Source organism: Myxine glutinosa, chromosome 5, assembly GCF_964187855.1.
Source record: "Myxine glutinosa chromosome 5, kmMyxGlut1.1, whole genome shotgun sequence".
In the NCBI taxonomy this organism is placed as follows: Eukaryota; Metazoa; Chordata; class Myxini; order Myxiniformes; family Myxinidae; genus Myxine; species Myxine glutinosa.
In genome coordinates, this window is record NC_136265.1 from 12,126,745 (window position 1) to 12,148,317 (window position 21,573).

A 21,573-nucleotide genomic window follows, 5' to 3' on the forward strand; every position below is an offset into this window, starting at 1 on the left:
GGACAGGCAGAAAATAAAATCGATGTCACTTTGGAGAGAATGAATATGTTGGTGTTGCCTTTTAAATGAACGGTAAGCATCCGGCTGTTATCGTTTCAGCAAGAGCTGCAGGACCTCCTGGGTCATGGCGACGACGCATGTCGCGAAATGGCTTATGGCTTGACCCTCCGTGCCATCCGTCATGAACCACGGTATGTTGTCAACGCCCCACGCAGGAAGGGTTCGGGTTATTACCCTCGCCTGAGGAGAAGGTATTGCATTTGAGTCCGTTTGTTTGTTACTTGGCAAAAAAAAAAAATTTTTTTGCAAGTATGTTGATCACTCCGGTTTGTGTGTGTGTGTGTTTGTCCACTCATTTATACTTGCCCACAGGTCACAATTTGAAACTGATCTTCACGAAACTTTACCAAATGGTAGAGTTCGTGGTCCGACAAAATCCTATATATTTTGAGGTTAAAAGGTCAACATAGGCCAAAGGTCAACCACTTTTTTCACATTTCTAAAATCCTCAATTTTCATTAGATTGACGAAATTTGAATGGGATTTACATATCGGCTAACTTAATTCAACCAACAACTATTTTTAACTCAACTGGACTATGTCCATCTGAGTTTTTGTCGACACCCAGTGTCCGTCGTCCGTCTGTCTGTCGTCTGTGAACAATTAAACGTCTACGCTCTAAAAGTCACAAATATTGATTGCATTTGATGAAACTTGTTATGCAGCATCTTTAAGACATAAACTAGTTTGGGATTGCATTTGGGCGTTGCACGCCCAAAAATGGGCACGGCAGGGCAGCCATATTGAAAAGCTATTTTTGTCATATATTTTTAGCACATATAAACTATATAGTTTGTGGTTCTATTATGCATATTCTAACCATATTGATATAGACCAGTTGAGTTCAGGTTCCCTGGAACCTCTAGTTGAGATCAGCATAGGCCAAAAGGTCAACATAGGTCAAAGGTCAACCACTTTTTTTTTTGAATTTCTAAAATCCTCAATTTTCATCCGATTGACTTGGAATTTGAATGGGATTTACATTTCAGCTAACTCAATTCAACCACCAACTATTTTTGTGATCAGCATTGGCCAAAGGTCAACAACAATTTCTAAAATCCACAATTTTCATCCGATTCACTTGAAATTTGAATGGGATTTACATATCAGCAAACTGAATTCAACCACCAACTATTTTTGAGATCACCATAGGCCAAAAGAGCAACATAGGCCAAAGGTCAACAATTTCAAATTTCTAAAATCCTCAATTTTCATCCGATTCACTTGAAATTTGAATGGGATTTACATATCAGGTCACTCAATTCAACCACCAATTATTTGTGAGGTCAAAATGATTCTCTACTGAGTGCCATTCTGCTTTCTCTTTTGCCAAGTGTCGCTCTGAGTCATTTGTCATCTGTTTGTCTGTCTGTTTGTCCACACAGAATAAATATGATTTTCTCTGCAACAGTTGGTCCGATTGACAGAATCGGAGTTCGGTGTCAGAATGACAGAATGTCAGAAATGTCAGAAATGTCAGAATGGTGTCAGTTCGGTTCGGTGTCAGAATCGGTGACAGAATCGAGTTGGTCACAGAATCCCTGGTGTTGGGCTAGTGGCTAGGGTGCCGGCTTAGGATCCTAGGATCCTGGGTTCGAATCCCGGTCGATTGCTGAATTAACGCCAGGGGGGTTGACTCAGCCTGTCATCCTTCCGAGGTCGGCTAATTGAGTACCAGTTCACTGGTAATTCCCTGTTTGTCGTTAAAGGCGGCAAAAAGGGTTGGCGTCAGGAAGGGCATCCGGCCGTAAAACATTGCTTCAAAAAGGGGACCGAAAAACAACAACCACGGTTCCCGAAAAAGGCTTTGCGGGGAAAAATGGCCTCTAAAGGTGTTTTTTTTTTTTTTTTGGTTTTTTAAAGGTTAAACTGGTTAAACTGGTTAAAGGTTAAAGGTTTAAGGTGGTTTTTAAACCTCTAAAGGTTTTGGTTTTTTGGTTAAAGGTTTGGTTTTTTTTTTTTTTTTAGTTGGTCCGATTGACAAGAAATTTTCTCCATAGGTGCAACCCCACCTGTATAATTTTTAAAATAATTATGACATCATAGGTCACGTGGTGTTGCCGCCATCTTGGAAAAAACAAACCGAAAACACTTTGCACCTCTATCTCCATGGGGAATTAAAATATAGCCTGGTGTTGGCTTAGCGGTCAGGGTGTAGGCTTGGGATCCTTGGATCCTGGGTTCGAATCCGGTCAATCGCTGAATTAACGCCTGGGGGGTTGACTCAGCCTGTCACCCCTCAGAGGTCGGCAAATTGAGTACCAGTTCACTGATAAATTCCGTGTGTCGCAAGAGGCAACTAACAGGGTTGGCGGCAGGAAGGGCATCCGGCCATAAAACATTGCTTCAAAAAAGGGGACCAAGGTGCCCGAAAAAGGCCAGCCCCTGCTCTGCGGGGAAAAATGGCCTCCAAAGGTGGTTCATGGGGAATTAAAATGTAAATGATGATGTCATAGGTGCCTCCATTATGACGTCATAATTTGACAAGTCCAAAATTTCGTCTGATCAAGGTGAAATTTCTTGAGTGTCATGTCGGCATAAATTGGTGGAGAAAAAAACAAAAATAATCATCGGTCACGTGGTTCGGCCGCCATCGTGGGGAAAAACCGCAAACATTTGCACCTCTATCTCCGAAAGTGCTGCACAGAAAAAATTGAGACATGGCTCATTGTAAAGAACTCTCCATGTGGAATAACATATGTGAATGATGTCATAGGTGCCTCCATTATGACATCATAATTTGACAAGTACAAAACGTCATCGATCAAGATGAAATTTCTTGAGCATTATCGAGGAATAAATTAGTGGAGAAAAAAAACATTGACGTCATCAGTCATGTAGTGCGGCCGCCATATTTGTTTTAACACAAAAGCCTTAAAAACCACTGAAAATACATCCTGGCGAGGGTTTGCAATCTGATTGCTCTTTTTATTGTTGTTTATGAAGTACAGACATGACTCCCGTACAGTTAGTTTTATTGACATTTTAAAACATTTGGAATCGTCGTGTGCAGGCGCGCCACGGACTGCCTGGCCTCGTACATCCACTGCCTGCAAAGCAATGACTTTGGTGTGGTGCACACAGCTCTGCACAACCTCCCTGAGTTCACAGTGCTGTGTCAGGGTAAGCAATGCACCTCCAGGCCTCCTTTCCCATTTTAAACATACGAACATTTGGACACATTAATAAAACAGCTATTTAGATAAAATTATACATGAGCTTTGTTTATCCTGGGTATTAAATTCTCAAATGGTTTTGGAATTTTTGGTGAGATCAAGTTTGCCTCTGGGTCATGTTCCCTCACCGCAGAGCATGCGACCTTGCTGTTGCAGAAGGCCTTCCTTGCAGGCACTCGGCAGCAGTTGGACATCGTCGGTATTGTAGCGGATTCTCTGCACCTACTACGCCTCCAGTTGTACGCTTGACCCGTGCAGCCAGATTTGAGACGACTTTTAATGAAAATGACTAAAAGATGATTTTGGACATAAAACGAGAAGTACTTTTGGAGTCAAAATATGGCGGGAACCACGCAAGTACATGTGCAGCCATGTGGATCACATGCAGGTCTGTCGGCTAAACAGGTCCAGCGTGAGCGCACTGAGGAATGCAGGGAAGCTCTTTTGGTGGTGAAGATGGAGCTCAATAAGTTGCAAGACTGCCTCCGACTTGGAAAACTCAGTCTCGAGCAGTTGCACACCATTTTCCTGCGCGGTCAGTTGCTGTGAACACAGAAACGGTACTTTGAGTGCCCCCGCCCCTACCCGACCATGTTCACCTATTCCCCGCCACCCACACCTACCTTAAACAAGAGCGTGTCTGCCTCCTGCTCGGCATACATAGACGTCAGTTTGTACTGGCCATCCTGCTGAAAATCAAGCATGTAACCGAACAGAATGTAACAAACTGTGCGGAATTCCTGGATCTTCTTCTGGAATACCTCCTTCAGACGCTGATTCTTCATCACCATGCTGTCCAACTGTTTCTGCAACTCTACGGTTCACAGTGGATGGGAAAGCAAGTGCATTGCGTTGGAACATAATCTTCTTCCTCATGCAGTTTTCTGCCACAAGAACTTTGTGAATTAAAAAAAACTTTTTATTTGTACAATTTGGTGATTTTTTGTTTTCCATCTGCTCCCTCTGCCAATAGTTTGGAGGGGTTGAGATAGAGTGTAAAGAAGGCGGTTGCCTATTTTTGAAGGTGGAGTACATGCAGGCGACCCGACAAAGCAATTTTGATGACTAACTTGTCCTTCAACTTCTGATTCTCAATTTTGAATGCTGAATATCTTATACAAGAGTTTGAAACTATTAGATTGAATGATAACAGTACTTGTACTAAAATAACTTTTGTGGGATATATATATATATATATATATAGACACAAAATATTTTTCGGCCTACAAGTCGATGCGGGATACAAGTCAAATTGGCTCACTTCCCCATTTTTCTTTGCTACATTCATAGATAAGTCCATTTGGAGTGCGAGACGAGGTTAGATCAACGACGTTAGTTATCAAAACTGTCAATCAGAACAATAGAGGCATTCATTCCTCTCTGACACCGTCACAATGCATCTCTGCGCACAGCGATGATTCCAAGGTCATGAATATTTATTAATTTGTTTTGTGCGTATTATTTGAATTACTTTGTGGGACATTTCGGATAAATTAGGAATGTAAATAGTTTATTTACAGGAAAACAAACGCGACATAATGACAATAACACCGAAGCTTTTCGTGTTGTACTCTTCAAGGCGATTCACAGCAAAGAGACCGGAAGAGATGAGGACGAGTGCATTTATGAGCATGTCAAAGTAACCGCGACACCGATTGGTTCTACAGTCACGACGTCATTGGTGTTCTGAACACCCAGTCACCACTGTCCCGGGCTCCGATTGGCTGGAGCGGAGTTGTCAGCGATGGACGCAACATTTGCATCATTACCTTGGACAGCGGTCGGGGAAACACCTTTAATCTTTCCGTGTTGAAAGAGAATGAGAGAATGTACTAATTCCTTTTGACGACACAATGTGGGGTCTGTGGAATGGATGAAGGTTGTTTCTAACATAGGTACGTACTGCGACCTCGGCTCAATATCTTGAACATATCTGCATTGTACTGTTCTGCACTATCGGGGTTGGCATCCAAGTGCCGTGCAATGGCAGAAGAAGAAGAAATGGTCGACGGTAGCATGCTCGTACCGGGTGAGTCCTCACTCCCAAGTTGTTTCTTCGGATCGCCAGGGGGACATCCGGACATGCTGTTTGATACGATCAGCCTACCTTTGGGTTGTACGGCCCACGTACTGAGCTTCACATTGGCACTTGGACTCATATATAACATTGCTAATTTGTGAGGTGGGCAAGCACATCCTTGTTGACTGAGGTGAGCAGACAGCGAGAGGTGAAGATTACTCGAGGTTGCACAGCCAGGTACGTGTTTGATACCGTATGTTGGATTTGTTCTTCAAATCTTCGTGATTATTGTCCTTTCCATGGCTTCCTGATATATACCAGACATTTGTCAGGACCGATCTTGTGTTCCTTTGTTGTGTTGAGAAACTTGGGCACATATCTCTTGATTATCAACTCCAGGTAACCATTGTCACCGAGTATATTCATGATTTTGTCCATTTCAGCAGGTAGATTACAAGGTGAGCAAATCCTCTGAGCTCTGTTCACAAAGATGTTGATCAAGGCAATTTTGTATCTCGTGTTGCTGTAGGAATTCCAGCAAGTATACCTGCCCAGTGAAGGTAGGCTTGCGGTAGATGGATGTAGTGAAACCACGTGCGGATCTTTGGACCAACATGTCCAAGAACGGTAAAGTGTTTGAAGATTCCAGCTCCATGATGAACTTCAGCGCTGGATAGAGAGTGTTGAGCTTTGTCAAGAAGGCATCACATGCATCTGAGACTCAAACAAAGCAAAAATGTCATCAACATACCGATAGTAAAGGATGAGAGCATCTACACCTTGCCGACCTGTAAGTGTCTGCATTTCGTGATGGCCCACAAAGATATTCACAAGAACCGGTCCTAATAGAAAACCCATGGCGACACCATCAGTTTGGACATACCGTACATAATGTTGTTGAAACTAAACTCAACTTGCCTCGTTTCTGTGTTCATCAACTCCACAAAGACTTGTTCTGAGATCTGCGGATGTTCCAGATCACTGTGATATAGCAGATGTGAACATATATCAATAGTCTCCATCAGTAGGACTTTCATGAACAAGCTTTGTACATCAAAGGCGATTATGTTGTCCGCACTTGTCGGTGTTGTAGCACAAATTGCTTCTGCAAAAGTGAAATAATCTTTGATCACCCATTGTGAAAGTGACTCCAATACCGGTTGCAGTTCCTCTCCCAACCACTTGGCAAGTTCATGTTGTGCCGAACCAACTATGGACAATATCGGTCTTAGTGGGACATTAATGTGGGACCAATCACCGTTTCACAATTTGTGGCATTTTCACAATTGGTGATCGAGAAGGGGACATCCGGACAATTTCACAATTGGCGATAAACTCGCCAACCCTTCTCCCGACACTCTGCCTCCAGCTCACTGTACTGTTATTTTCCCAAGGTACAGACAATTCCCCAAAGACGACCTGTCTTGTTACACCTGACCAGATGTCAGGCCACAACTTTGTCACACAGATCTCCTCTGGGAATACCAATTGTGGCTTTAGGTCTGCCACCACCTGCCAATCACAAGCATCTGACAGCCCTCTTGCTTTCCACCTCCTCCTCTCCTTATCACTTGGCCCTCTTTGACAAACAACACCTCCCCCATCGGGCTCCTTCTCCACTCTTCTCTCTCTTGGTATGTATATATATATGCATATATATATATATATATATATATATATATATATATATATATATATATATATATATATATATATATATACACATACACACACACATATACACACGAGGTGTGTTCAAAAAGTATGCGACCTTAATTTGTCGTGCGTAAACAAATGAAGCTAGGGAGGCGTTGATTGGTGCACGTATGTAGGCGATCCTAATGCGCACGCGTGAATTTTTTCCCACCTGCAGAAGCTGTCATTCGACGGCAGACCGCCGATGAGTGAGGAAGTGTAAGTGAGCGCCGTAGGATTTTCGTTTTTGACAAAATGACGGAAAAACTTGAACAATGCTACTGCATCAAATTTTGTGTAAAGCTTGGCGATTCCCAAGTGGAAACGATCCGCAAGATTCAACAGGCCTTCGGGGACAAAGCAATGAGCACCACACAGATAAAGGAGTGGTACAACCGCTTCAAAGATGGCCGCACAGTGGAGAGTGAAGCACGTTCGGGTAGGCCCTCAACATCCCGAAATGAGATCGTCATTGACCAATTGAGGACCCTGGTGATGCAGGATCGTCGAATCACGATCAGAGAACTTGCAGACGAGGTGGGCGTCAGCATTGGATCCGTTCATTCCATTATGAAGGAGGATTTGGGCTTCAGGAGAATCTCGGCAAAGTTCGTACCAAAGCTGCTAACGATTGAGCAGAAGCAACTCAGTTTGGAGATCGCACAGGACATGCTGGAGACTGTGAACAGCGATCCCAGCTTCCTCAACACAGTGATCACTGGCGATGCGTCCTGGGTTTATGGGTACGACCCAGAAACCAAGTTGCAGTCATCACAATGGAAGCATCCAACATCCCTAGGGCAAAAAAAGCAAGGCAGGTCCGCAGCAATGTCAAAGTCATGCTGACCGTCTTCTTCGACTCCAGTGGCGTGGTTCATCACGAGTACGCACCACACGGCACAACCATCACCAAGGAGTATTACCAAGAGGTTCTGCGTCGCCTTCGTGACGCTGTGCGACGCAAACGGCCTGACCTGTGGGCAGCGGGCAATTGGCAGCTCCATCACGATAACGCACCTGCCCATTCTTCACATTTGATAGAGTTTCTTGGCCAAACACAACACACCTGTGCTTCGTCAGGCTCCCTACTCTCCCGACATGGCTCCGTGTGACTTCTGGCTTTTCTCCAAGCTGAAAATGCCCCTGAAAGGGACCAGATTTCAGTCCAGAGAAGACATCATGCGGAATGTGACGGACCAGCTGCGCGCCATCCCAAAAGAGGCGTTCCAGCGCTGCTTCCGATAGTGGCAGAACCGTTGGGAGAGGTGTGTGGCAGCCCAAGGGGACTACTTTGAAGGAGATTAGTGTAAGTTTGTTGTATCTGGATAGAGTATTTTTTATGAACAAAGGTCGGATACTTTTTGAGCACATCTCGTATATATACTGAAACGCAAAAGAAACTTACCACCTTTGAAACCTTTAAATATCAACAATAACACTGCGTGTAGTAAATGTGTGAACTTATTTGTGGACAATAGTGTCCTCACTGTCAGACAAAACGGTCACGGATGGTCACTTGAACCTTCAATGGTCACTTCATAGCACAGCTGTTGAACAGCCCTTTTGACTGTCAGTGATTAGCCATGGGGTACGGGATGATTTTAATGAGCTGCACGTGATGTCTTGATATTGGCTTTAAAAAGGCCAGTGCAAAATGGGCATTTTGACTGAAAAATTTGACCATTTTGACCAACTTCAAAAAGACCGAAAACGCAAAAGAAACTTACCACCTTTGAAACCTTTAAATACCCAGAACTGAGACCTGAGACCACCCAGAACTGAGAACCTTTCAGCATGACACACGCTCGTCCCCATGCTGCTCGCTTTACCACTGCATTTCTCCAAGGCGAGAACATCAACACCATGCAGTGGCCTGCACTCTCCCCTGACCTGAATCCCATGGAGCACCTGTGGGATGAGCTTGGGAGACGCGTAGTTGGCAGGGCCAGGACACGGGCAGAGCTGCTTCAGACATTGAGGACTGAGTGGGACAGAATCCAGCAGCAATCCATCCAAAGACTGGTAGGCAGTATACGCCGACGATGCACTGCCTGTATCCAAAACAATGGTGGCCACACACGCTATTGAAAGGGGACTGACATTGCACCCTGTGCTGTTCTGTACTGTAGAACAAACTGATGAGATGGTGTATCTTGGTCAAAAACTTGACATGTCATCAATAAAATGCCAATGTTTCAACTAGCAATTGTTGGTTTGTTTTATTTTGAACTGTGACAATTTTATTACATTTCAAACAAGTGGTAAGTTTCTTTTGCGTTTTCGGTCTTTTTGAAGTTGGTCAAAATGGTCAAAATGGTCAAATTTTTCGGTCAAAATGCCCATTTTGCACTGGCCTTTTTAAAGCCAATATCAAGACATCACGTGCAGCTCATTAAAATCATCCCATACCCCTTGGCTAATCACTGACAGTCAAAACGGCTGTTCAACAGCTGTGCTATGAAGTGACCATTGAAGGTTCAAGTGACCATCCGTGACCGTTTTGTCTGACAGTGAGGACACTATTGTCCACAAATAAGTTCACACATTTACTACACGCAGTGTTATTGTTGATATTTAAAGGTTTCAAAGGTGGTAAGTTTCTTTTGCGTTTCAGTATATACATATATATATATATATATATACACATACATATATATACACACATATATATATATACACACACACACACACACACACACACACACACACACACACACACACACACACACACACGTATAAAAGGTCATCACAAATTATGGGTTGGAACAGTTCAGTTGACGGTGCAGCTTCGTGAGCATGCCAAAGTTTGAAGCCTTGGCCTTGCCAGGTGCACTTGTATCTTTATTTAGTAGACATCATATGGACGTAAATGAACCTTGCTTTACTCCTCGCTTTGCACATCACGTGCAGCGAATTTCACCTCCCTTTGCATTGTATTCATTGTTATTTGAAAAAACGCTTGTGCACACCACCGTTGAGGCCCTGTTTGCAAGCCACCGTCTACAATTCTCCAAGAAGAAACATAATTACTCGTACGGAAAATGTTTTTCGAGTTTTTTTATCCTCAAAATAGACCGAAGTGAACACACATTCGTTAAAATTGGCCTTTAAAACCCGAATGAAATCGGCCTTATGAGGGGGGACAAACGTGAGTGCAAACCCACACACACACACACACACACACACACACACACACACACACACACACATCTACAATGAATCTCACCAGACACCTCACGGGATGGAGGAAGATCACTCAAAGTCCCAGTTGTGCAATTCCCAGCCTCGAGGGCCCGGATGCATTCCCGAAGGTTGTAGCACTCGGTCTGCAGCTCTGCGACACGCACACGATTCTGTTCACGGGCAGCGCTTGCTGGGTTCTCCGTAAGATGAAATATACGCTCTTTGTTGGAATTGCAAGTTCCCTGCAGAAAGGAAGTGGGTAGGGATGGGTTGAGCAATCAGACTTGAGGGCCAGAGAAAATCCTTCCTTCTTACCCACAAAAGTTGTCCGGTTTTCCAACAACCATCCGCGTTTGACTATCATTGAAAAACTGTTGTAATCTCCATCGTGTGTTGTAAAACACATCCCAACTCGTCCAAAACATCTTTCACCAGGGTTGCAAATTAAAACGTCCCTTCGTGGGTGTGACGCCCAACCTCCATTGGGAGTAATTCCACATCCTGCAAACCTGCAATAACTTCAAATCCTCAGCTTGCTCTTTTAGGACTTGCTTCTCCTCCTCCAGCTTTTGGCGCTCCATCTCCAGCTCTTCCACTTTCTTTCTAAAGGGAATAAGAAGGTAGTTGTGAGACTAAATGTACCTACGACCTAAAGTGCTCAGTCTACCCCACCTCTTTTTGGAACCAAAGGTCTTACCTCAGCGTTGATGCTTACCTCAGCTTATCTCCCTCCTCCTTGCAGAACTTATCTCCTTCACTGGTCACGCACTGGATCGTAGCTTCTGCCAGTAACGTTTCCAGCTGGAACGGCAGAAACTCAAAACGAGTCCAGTATAACATGAGCAGAAACTTCCATAATCCACCATTTTACAGGACAAGCACACACCTACCGAGTGCACCTTTGTGCGAAACCTGTTGCTTTCTTCTCTTGCCTCCGACAGCTGACCCTAAAGGAGTGGAAGAAAAAGTTATTTTCACCGGTTAAAGTGAAAGCAACAGCTTGTGGGTAAGATCCATCAAAAACACACCTTGAATTTCGACAATGAAATAGGAACAGCACTCGGTAGAGCGCATACCTCCGCCAGGTTGAACAATTTACGGTTCGAGTCCCAAGATAGGTCGGATCTGGATCCCGATTTGAACCAAAAGCTAATCCGACTTGTTCTCGTCACTTAAGCAACTCATTCCCCAAGTTTTGGCATAATCCGTCCACAATTTTTTGGCACATCGTAATATAAATATAATTTTTGGCCTCGTCTCAATTGTGAAGAATCACACGAAAAACTAAAATTATTGCGTCCGGATTTTCACCAAAATCAAATCGATTGGTCCTCGTCACACACGCAACCTGTCCACCAAGTTTCGGCCGAATTTGTTCATACCTTTGAGATATCCTGCTCTCAGACAAACGGGTGAAAACATAATCTCCGTCCACCTTCGGTGGCAGAGGGAGCAATGTGACTCTTGCAGCTGTGCCACAATTGAGAGGAAACGATGGAATGACGATTCCATTCGGAGCAAATCTCGTGACGTACGTTTGTTTGTGTGCGTCCCGTAGTCGCGTTTTAGTTCTGCAATCGGTCGTGCTTGACATTAGCGTTAAATAATTGCATTGTGCGATAGTTTTTTTCCAAATGATTGAACCCCGACGCAGTGCTGTTTCCCTTGGGATCGAATGACGTCGAGCGAGACGCTGAATGAGCATGCCTGCCATTCTAATGCCGTGTGCTTCATAGATAACCGGCAGTGTAACGCTTCATCAGGATGAGGAATGGAGCTTTAATCGGGCCAGACGTTGCGAAACGGGACTACGGACATTACCTCAGGAGATGAAGAAATCCTTGGACTTATAATCTGCATGACGATCGAGCTACGTCGCTGGTGAAGCCGGGGTCGACAGTTTTGGGTTTACGGGCTTATGCCCTCAGCGAATGGAAATGGAGCTGGGAAATTACCCGATTAAAAAGAAGATTCCATATTTTATATCGAGAACAAAAATATTTAAGAGCAGAGCAAGTTTCAAAAATGTTGTGGTTACACAGAAAGGAAAAGTACAAGGAAAGGTCTGGGGATAGGACGAAGAAGACAGCGTTATGGGACGATGAGCGTATGCGAGTGCTGTATGTCACGGATTGTGAACCTCTATCTCCTGGACGTGCGCTCGCAGCCTTTGTGCAGACGCTTCGGCCTCATTGGTTCGTCGTACCAGCTGGGGAGAGCAGCCGGCCAGGGTAAGGTCAGCATCGTACGACTCCAGGATGTCGCGCATGCCATCTCGTTCCTGTACAAACAAGATGATCTGTCGCAGTGCACACGAGTGGCTCATCAGCCAATCTAAAGATACCTCGTGAACACCTTTCTGTGTCGTTCCAAATACGGTCAAACAAATGGGACCGACTGCAATCTAGATGTACGTGGGGGGGGGCATCACAAAGCTACTGGATCAACTCCTTCATCCTCTCATATTTTGGATCGGGTGTTCTATTCTCATCAAGGAAGATGGCAACGATTAGAAGGACCGGTTGCTTCGTGCACTGGGCAGGAGGCATTTGGTCATGCAAGAGTGCTAAAGACAAAAACTGAATTGTTATACGCATACCCAAGTGGGGTTAATAGGGGCCTAACCCCCACCTCACCCCTCCCCTACCACCCCTCACCTCCCCCCCCCCCCTTGTCAAGCACTGTGGGTATATTCATTATATACGATCAAACCAAGTCCGGTGCAGATTGTTTTATGGGGCACTGTGAAATAAATAAATAAAAAGCATGATGGCAGAAATGACTCTGTTGGCGACACGACCCACAACACCATGTTTCTTGCACAAAATGTTCAATTCCTTAACACGAACAAATTTGGCTCAGATCGTGATTTTAAACGACAAACAGTCACTCGAGCGAACCGATGAGAGTGCTCTTCAACCACTTAGTGTATCGAGCATCCTCTCGTTGACTGGATTTCCGTTGAGTAGGGTATCTAATATATAAAGCTCTCTCTAACCACTGACTGACTGATATTAATGTTTGTTGCCTTCCGAGTGTCGCACAGCTGAAATTTGGTGTGCCGACGGACAACAAAGCCGGTACACCGGGAAAAAATCAGAGGCGTTGGAAAGCGTCCGTAAATGAAAGCGCATGTAAAAAACAAAACAAAAAAAACCCCGTAAATACACAAAGTAAAAAAACAAAAACAACCTTTAATCGATAGCTAGCATTTGTAAATTGTAATTTCCATAAGTGTAAACTGTGAAATAAAAATCTCAATGAAAATGTACGTAAAAACTAATAAATAAACGTCTAAAATAAATAAATAAACTACTCCCCCTCCCCCCAACCATAATCGGTCAATAATAAATAAATAAGAACTTTGAGCGACAGGTTCGTGGTGTCTTCAGATATCTCTGGTGGGCCCAAGACGGCACCACAGCACATGGTCTTATCGCTGTCCGAGATCGACTGAGGGAACTCTTTGGAGACCGAGTCATCGCCCTCAACCATGCAGTGGAATGGCCGCCAAGATCACCTGACCTCACACCATGTGATTATTTCCTTTGGGGACATTTAAAGAACGAGGTGTTCGTAACTCCTCCCCGTGATCTTGACGAATTGCAGGGCCGTATTCGACATGAAGTGGATGCTTTGCGCAATGACCCGGCTTTGGTGAGACGAGCAGTTCAGGGCATGCTCCGCCGCTGTGAGCCTTGTGATGAAAGGGGAGGTGGACATGTTGAAGGTGTGGATGCATAAAGGCCAATCATTCCTGAGAAAAGTTCACATCTGACGTTCATTTTGCACCAATTATCCTGACTTGCATCGATTAGCCAAACTTTTAAAAATGCAATTTGAACTTGTCATTTTCAATGAACTTGTACTCGGTCATGTGTGACAGCAATGATGCATGCATGGAAGGCATCAATGGAAAGCTGAGGATCTCCTCTTAATTAGTAACAACAACACAACAACATGCATTTTAAAGGCCATTTTCCCTGCTAGAGCGGGGGTTAGCCTCTTAATTAGTAAATCACATGTAAATTGTCAAAATAAATAACCTTTGCATATTAACCCCTTGAATTCGGATTACCTGTTTTTGATACGCACTGTGTGTATGTATGTGTATATATATATATATATGATAAAGCATGAAATTAAGGCTAATTTGGTTATTTCCTTTGTTTTTGAAATTCCGATTTCTAAAGCTCACTTTAAGTAGTTAAGTCGCAAAACTAACGTCATGTGAAGCGAGGGAAAGTTTGCCCTGTTGCCACAAGCGAGTGTACAAGCAGCGAAAACCAAATGATGGATTCGTTACACTTCAGCGTTTGCTCTCGGCCTGCAGTCCAGCAGTGGAAAGAAGCGAAGCCCGAGTACCTTCTTTAAGAGGAGCGTGCGTTTTTGCAGTTGCCGGGAGAGCTGCTCGAAATGCTGTCGCTGTCCTTGCTCGTCTTGCAGCTTGCGATTGACCTGCATCCTGGCCACCTCGCCCTCGTGGCAACTCCGCTCCAATGATCGGGCCCTGCACTCAGCCACGCAAACCTTGCAATAAATTTACAAGAGTAATAAAACTTTCACAATATACTTTCCTACAGCAGCAATAGAATATACTTTCGAATCATTTGAAATGTAAAGATGCAGCTGCTATAGTAAGTTCATACAATGAATCCTACTTTGGGATTTCTGCACATAATGTGGGCCTCTCAAAATGACTTATGAATGCTAAACTTGTTCTTTCATGCATGTGCTGTGTGTGTGGTAACACTGACTCGGTTCTGCTCGACGGGCACTTTTAACCTGCCGTTACCAGCGCAGAATCTGTAATTTGAATAGTCTTTTAAACATAATTTTCAGCATTTAAACGAAAGAGTGCCAATTTTAGAATGGTTAACCATAATCGTTCAGTTCCTGAATAAAAATCGCACTCACAGAAATATCAGTGCAAGAGAGGTGTCGGGTTCCTGACATTCCCTGCTCGTACAAGTGAGCAGTGGCAGTGGGTACAACTAACTAACTAACTAACTAACTAACACACACACACACACACACACACACACACACACACACACACACACACACACACACACACACACACACACACACACACACACACTTTCAGGGGCGGATACTTTGAGACCTGCTGGGTCTCCGTTCCATCTCCGGAAGTCCACCCACATGTGAAGATAGTAATTTAAAAAAACAAAAAAAAGGACAACACACACCTTTTACCAATAGATGCAAAAAATCCAGTATAATTTATCTTGTGGCCCCCGGAACTACACAGGAACAAACAAACAATTGCCCCGTCAGTGTTCTGGGCCCAATCCTATTCCTGATCTTCATAAATGATCTCTCTGACTCTTTGGAAAATCCTCTTTATCTCTTTGCTGATGACTCCACGCTCTGCCGTGACATCCATCATCCTTCTGACAGACAGGCTGTGGCTTCTTCCTTCTCTTCAGACCTTGATAAAATCACAAGCTGGTCAAACACTTTAGAATATGTCTTTCAATCCTGAGAAATTCCACACTCGCTATCTCTCCGAAAGGACTGTCTGGCAAACCCTCCAATGTACTTTTTCCAATACTCTTGAGGAAGTTCAGTCATTCAAATTCCTGGGTGTCACTATCAGCCATGATCTTTCTTCAGCAAACCACATTTCTTTCTTGGAACTCCAAAGCCAGCCACAGACTGGGCATTGTCTGTCGTACAAAGTCCTTCCTTGGCACACCTGAAGTATCCACCTACAAGGCCTTCATCCACAGCTTGATTGAGTACTGCTCTCCCCTCTGGGCTGGCCCCCATGCCTCACAACTTGCTCAGCTTGACAGTGGAAACCAAAGCCTTCAAGATCATTGGAATCTCCTATGTTGAAGCAGGGTAAATGGGCTTATTGATCTCCAATCGCAGACGGATCATTCTTCTGTCTTCTCCCGCCTCATTTCTGGTCTCGCACTGCTGCTCTTGTCATGCTTTGTTCCCCGTTCCCCCTCCAGAGCATTTTCCTCTCCCTCTACCCCCAGGTTTCTACAAAGTGCATGCAGGTCCACCATAATCATTCTTCTGGTGGGGTTTTTTTTTTTTTTTTTTTTTTTGTATACAAGATCGAGGCTCGTGAAAGAGCTAACATTAATCACACAAAAAGACAAACCGACACACAAAAAACAAGGGGAGCGGCAGACAAGATGGGGAGAGAGGGGGAAGGACACAAACACAACATTTGAGAGCAGGGACATCGGGAGGACTTGGGGGGAGGTGGGAGAGGAATAAAACATATGAACACTGCAAGGACTCTGGGGTGAATTACCGGGGGTAGAAAAGATCAAGGTTTTCGATGGGGGAAGATAAGAGATGGTGGTTAACAGCTGTTTTAAAGACCTGGAGGGAGGAGTGGGATTGAAGGGAGTGGGGGAGTTTGTTCCAGAGGCGGGAGAAAAGGGGAATGAAAGAGTGAAGGTGAGCAGAGAGCCTAGACTTTGGCAGTTTAACCATAAGAGGGTTGCTAACAAAATCCAGAATTTCTGCTCACCTCCACTCATTCATTCCTCCTTTTTCCCACCCATGAAATCAACTTTCCTATTCTCTTCAAATCCATTCTTCCCTCCAGGTCTTCAAGACAGATGCTCAACATCATCTGAGATCATCCCCATTCCTTTTTCATACAAGTTGTTCCACCACAAAGCCAACCTCTTTCCAAAATTTCCAGTTGCTCTTTCCTGAGATTTTTCTTCTGTATCCATCTTGTCCACCCCATGTGTCCTCCTCCACCCTTCATCCTTTATTAAATAATTTTGTTCGTCTCCCCCACCCCCTCTTTCTGGTGTCCCTTTTGTTCTGGTGCGTCCTGACCCGTTCAGTGTTCTGGCTCTTCCACAAGCCTCGACTTTGTATCTTGCCATCCTTCCCTTTCTCCGAGCTATTCTGAAATCTCTGACACACCTTCAACAGCTCTCCCGACCTCTTCCTCCTCTTACCCTACCCCCCCCCCCCCTGTTCTGTATCCGATGCTCCCCCTTCCTCTTCATTAACGGTATGGACCTCAAACATCCGGGGCCTTCGCTCAAAATTGCCTGATCTCTCCATACAGGTTGCTTCTGACAAACCAGACGTGATCTGCTTAACAGAAACTTTCCTCCTTCATGATGTCTCTGATTCCTTAGTATCTCTCCCGGGTTACTCCCTCCTCCGGTATGATAGACCTGAGCCTTGTCCTGGAGGTGGGGTTGCTATCTTTATCAAAAACTCTCTTCCTCACTCGCCCTGCACTGCCCTCTCCACCTCACCCCCATGAATACCTCTGGCTACGGCGTCCCCTTCGCTCCCACCTTTTGTTCATATGTGTGTTGTACCGTCCACCAAACAGTGATGACTCCATCTACATCTCGCTGTCTGATAATATGGACCAACTTCTATCTACTCATCCCAACTCTCTCTTCCTCATAGGTGGTGATTTCAATTGTCACCGTGCCAGTTGGCTGGGTGTGGGTACCTCTCTCACCAGCCATGGCTCCTCAGCAAAGGACTTCTGCGACTCACTGGGACTGACACAATCTGTCAATTTCCCGACCCGGATCTCAGTCAACGGAGCATCTTCTCTTCTGGACTTGGTTATGACTAACTTCACTGAGAATGTCTGCTGCTCTTCTTCTGCTCCAATCGGCTCTTCTGATCATGTGCTTGTTAAAGTGGACATCTCTCTGACCATTCTCAGAGAGCCTCCTCAGCGTCGACGAGTCTGGCATTTCAATCAGGCCAACTGGCACGGTCTTCAAGCAGCCATCAATCATCTGGACTGGTCTCCCATCTCGACCGCCTCTGACGTCAACTCATCCTGGGAATTCTTCCAAAGTAAATTGATCTCTCTCATGCACAGATTTATCCCATCTCATCTTCAGTTGTCATACCCTTCCTCCCGTCCATGGTACACGGAATCTTGTGGTGAGGCTGTTGCCCAGAAACAACTTGCCTTCGTCACCTGGAAAGCAAATCCAACGGAAGGAAATCTCATTTCCTTTCACAAAGCCCGAAACAAGAGTGTGTCCACCCTCAGGAGAGCCAGGAAACAATATCTCTCCGTTCTCAAGACCGAACTCTTATCTGTCTCCCTCTTCCAAATCCTGGTGGCGTCTGATCAAATCTGTTTCTGGTGTTTGTTTCCCCTCCATCCCCTCCCTTACCTCAAACGGCTACACAGCTGACTCCGCACGTGAAAAAGCTGAAAGCCTCAACTTTGTGTTTGCCTCTAAATCTTGTGTCCCAAACCCATCCCTCTCTGTACCCAGTCGCTCCTGGACTCGTTTCCTTTCCTCCTGACAAGGTGGAAAAGTTTCTGTTAACCCTCGAGTCTGATTCTGCAACTGGACCTGACGGCATCAGCCCATGGGTCCTAAAATCCTGTTCTTCTGTTCTTTCACTCCCTCTCTGTTCTCTTCACCCTCTCTTTTGCTCAAGGTCATCTGCCATCTGCTTGGAAATCAGCCAACATCACCGCTTTGCACAAAAAAATTGCAAAAACAGATCCTTGCAACTACAGACCAATCAGCCTTCTCCCATTTAACAGCAAAGTCATGGAATCCATCATTGCTTCGGATGTGAAATCTTTCCTCTTCTCCAATGGCTTAATCTCTGATCATCAATTTTGTTTCAGACCAGGTCACTCTACTCTGGACATGCTGCTTCTGCTGTCTCAACAATGGATGGAGATCCTCAATGCCAAACAGGAAATTAGAGCTGTCTCCCTCGACATATCACGTGCCTTCGATACGGTCTGGCACCCCGCTCTGCTCACCAAACCCTCCTCCTTTGGTATCCATGGAAATCTCCACGTATGGCTGGTGGACTTCCTCTCTCGTCGCAGTCAACGTGTGGCCCTGAATGGGTTTCTCTCATCTCCTCTTTCTGTTCAGGTTGGAGTTCCCCAAGGCAGTGTTGTGGGCCCTGTGCTTTTTCTGGTCTTCATCAATGATCTCTCTGACTCTCTTGAAAATCCTCTCTATCTCTTTGCTGATGACTCCACTCTCTGCCGCTCCATTCCTCATCCCTCAGATCGGCAGTCTGCAGCCTCCTCACTCTCTGCAGACCTGGACAAAATCACAGACTGGGCAAACAAGTGGAACATGTCTTTCAATCCTGACAAATCTCACACTCTTACAATGTCTCTCCAAAAAGACCGACTGGACAACCCTCCCATCCACTTTCTGAATAATCCTCTCCAAGAAGTTCTGGCACTCAAGCTTTTGGGTCTCACAATCTGCCATGATCTTTCCTGGGAAAACAACATTTCCAAGCTGGCCTCCAAAGCCAGTTGCCGACTGGGCATCCTCTGTCGTGCGAAGTCCTTCCTTGGCACACCTGAGCTCCTCACCACATACAAGGCTTTCATCCGCAGCTCAATGAATTACTGCTCTCCCCTCTGGGCTGGTGCTCCTGCCTCACACATAGCTTGTCTTCACGCTGTTGAAACCAAAGCGTTCAGAATCATTGGAATCTCCCGCGATGAAACTATCTCCGAGGGCCTTTCACTTACTCACCGCAGGCAGGTTGGTGGTCTTTCCGTCTTCTACCGACTCCTCTCCGGCCTTGCTCCCCCAGCTCTCTCTCAGCGTTGTCCCCCAAATATTCCTACAGGTCGCACAAGGTCTGCCTGCAACCCTCTTATGGTTAAACTGCCAAAATCAAGACTCTCTGCTCACCTCCACTCCTTCATTCCTCTTTTCTCCTGCCTCTGGAACAAACTCCCTCACTCTCTTCAATCCCACTCCTCCCTCCAGGTCTTTAAAACAGTTGTTCACCACCATCTCTTATCTTCCCCCATCCAAAACCTTGATCTTTTCTACCCCCGTTAATTTCACCCCAAATCCACTTTTTTGAAATACCAACTTCTTTCCTGGAAGTCGTTGGTGTCCTTGTGTTTTATATTTCTCCCACCCCCTCCCCCTTCACATGCCTCCTGCCCCCAAGCCCTCTCCCTCCCACACATCTCCCGATGTCCCTGCTCTCAAATGTTGTGTTTGTGTGCTTCCCCTTCTCTCCCCATCTTGTCTACCGCTCCCCTTTTTATATATTTTGTTTGTCTGTTTGATTTTTTTTTTGATAAATGATAGCTCTTTCACGAGCCTCGATTCTGTATACAAAACAAACAAAAAACAAAACAAAACGAATGACGTCAGAATCGCTCGTTCCACCTGGCTGTGATGTCACCATTTTCCTGCACAAGCACGCTTTCCCGCTGCTGCAGTTTCTGTAGCTCCTTCAACAGAGAGTTGGGAGTCCTGGAGAAAGAAGACCAGCAGCTCATCATTATCCAAACATTACTCGCCCCAGGCCAAGTATGTGATTAACAGTTGTAAACAGCTACTGAGGAGTTGACAAACTTACTTGGTACAAAGGCCAGTTTTCTTTTCCAAGTCCTCCCAGGCCTGCAGCTTTGCTTGCAGTTCCTATGAAGGAATGTAATAATGCAAACAAAAGGTTAAGTCAATGGGGTTGGAGGAGATGCCACTCAAAACCGTACTGGCAATCTAATATACGACTTGAAGAGAACAATTCTGCAAAAACGGCGAAACAAACGGATTAAATGAATGTTAAAATCTCCGTCACCTAATTATTTAACTAAATGGCCCCAAACTCATACGGAAAAGATGGGACACAGCAGGAGGTTAACAAGACAGATCAGAAAGACTGGTGGAACAGATCTACGAAGCACGATGTACGACCTCCACAAGACAGCGCGATATCCTCCGCACAGCAGCGCGATATCCTCCGCACGGCAGCGCGATATCCTCCGCACGGCCATGCGATATCCTCCGCCCGGCAGCGCGATATCCTCCGCACGGCAGCGCGATATCCTCCGCACGGCAGCGCGATATCCTCCGCACGGCCATGCGATATCCTCCGCCCGGCAGCGCGATATCCTCCGCACGGCCGCGCGATATCCTCCGCACGGCAGCGCGATATCCTCCGCACGGCAGCGCGATATCCTCCGCACGGCAGAGCGATACCCTCCGCCCGGCAGCGCGATACCCTCCGCCCGGCAGCGCGATACCCTCCGCCCGGCAGCGCGATACCCTCCGCCCGGCAGCGCGCTACCCTCCACCCGGCAGCGCGATACCTTCCACACGGCAGCGCAATACCCTCCGCACGGCAGCGCGATATCCTCCGAAAAGGGCAGCGCGATGACCTCCGCAAGGCAGCGCGATGCCCTCCGCATGGCAGCACGATGCCCTCCGCATGGCAGCACGATGCCCTCCGCATGGCAGCACAATACCCTCCGCACGGCAGCGCGATATCTTCCACATGGCAGCGCGATACCCTCCGCACGGCAGCACGATATCCTCCGCACCGTAGCACGATATCCTCCGCACGGTAGCGCGATATCCTCCATAAGGTAGGGCAATATCTTCCACACAGTAGCGCTGTGTATAGAGAGGAAAAACAAGGCTTAGACACAAA

General features: G+C 45.7%; 2 protein-coding genes across 13 annotated transcripts in view; one reads left to right on the top strand and one right to left on the bottom strand.

Moving 5' to 3' along the window:
* Positions 1–4,159, top strand: part of INTS1 (integrator complex subunit 1) — a 54,286-nt gene extending 50,127 nt beyond the window's left edge. For both annotated transcript variants that reach the window (XM_078777584.1, XM_078777585.1), the window contains exons 44-46: positions 100–191; positions 3,074–3,183; positions 3,370–4,159. In XM_078777584.1, coding sequence (XP_078633710.1) covers positions 100–191; positions 3,074–3,183; positions 3,370–3,485 — 318 coding nt within the window. In that variant the 3' untranslated portion in view covers positions 3,486–4,159. The remainder of the gene's footprint in view (positions 1–99; positions 192–3,073; positions 3,184–3,369) is intronic.
* MAD1L1 (mitotic arrest deficient 1 like 1) overlaps positions 2,964–21,573 on the bottom strand; it is a 37,713-nt gene continuing 19,103 nt past the window's right edge. For 6 of the 11 annotated variants that reach the window (XM_078777588.1, XM_068117818.2, XM_078777591.1 and 3 more), the window contains exons 9-18: positions 20,500–20,561; positions 20,307–20,393; positions 14,500–14,644; positions 12,275–12,415; positions 11,025–11,081; positions 10,850–10,935; positions 10,644–10,737; positions 10,178–10,376; positions 3,860–4,050; positions 2,964–3,779 (exon numbers count right to left, since the gene is read on the bottom strand). In XM_078777588.1, the coding sequence (XP_078633714.1) occupies positions 3,615–3,779; positions 3,860–4,050; positions 10,178–10,376; positions 10,644–10,737; positions 10,850–10,935; positions 11,025–11,081; positions 12,275–12,415; positions 14,500–14,644; positions 20,307–20,393; positions 20,500–20,561 (1,227 nt within the window). In that variant the 3' untranslated portion in view covers positions 2,964–3,614. Of the gene's footprint in view, positions 3,780–3,859; positions 4,051–10,177; positions 10,377–10,643; positions 10,738–10,849; positions 10,936–11,024; positions 11,082–12,274; positions 12,434–14,499; positions 14,645–20,306; positions 20,394–20,499; positions 20,562–21,573 lie in introns of all 11 variants that reach the window. The other 5 variants (XM_068117814.2, XM_068117813.2, XM_068117819.2 and 2 more) reach the window with 1 other exon arrangement.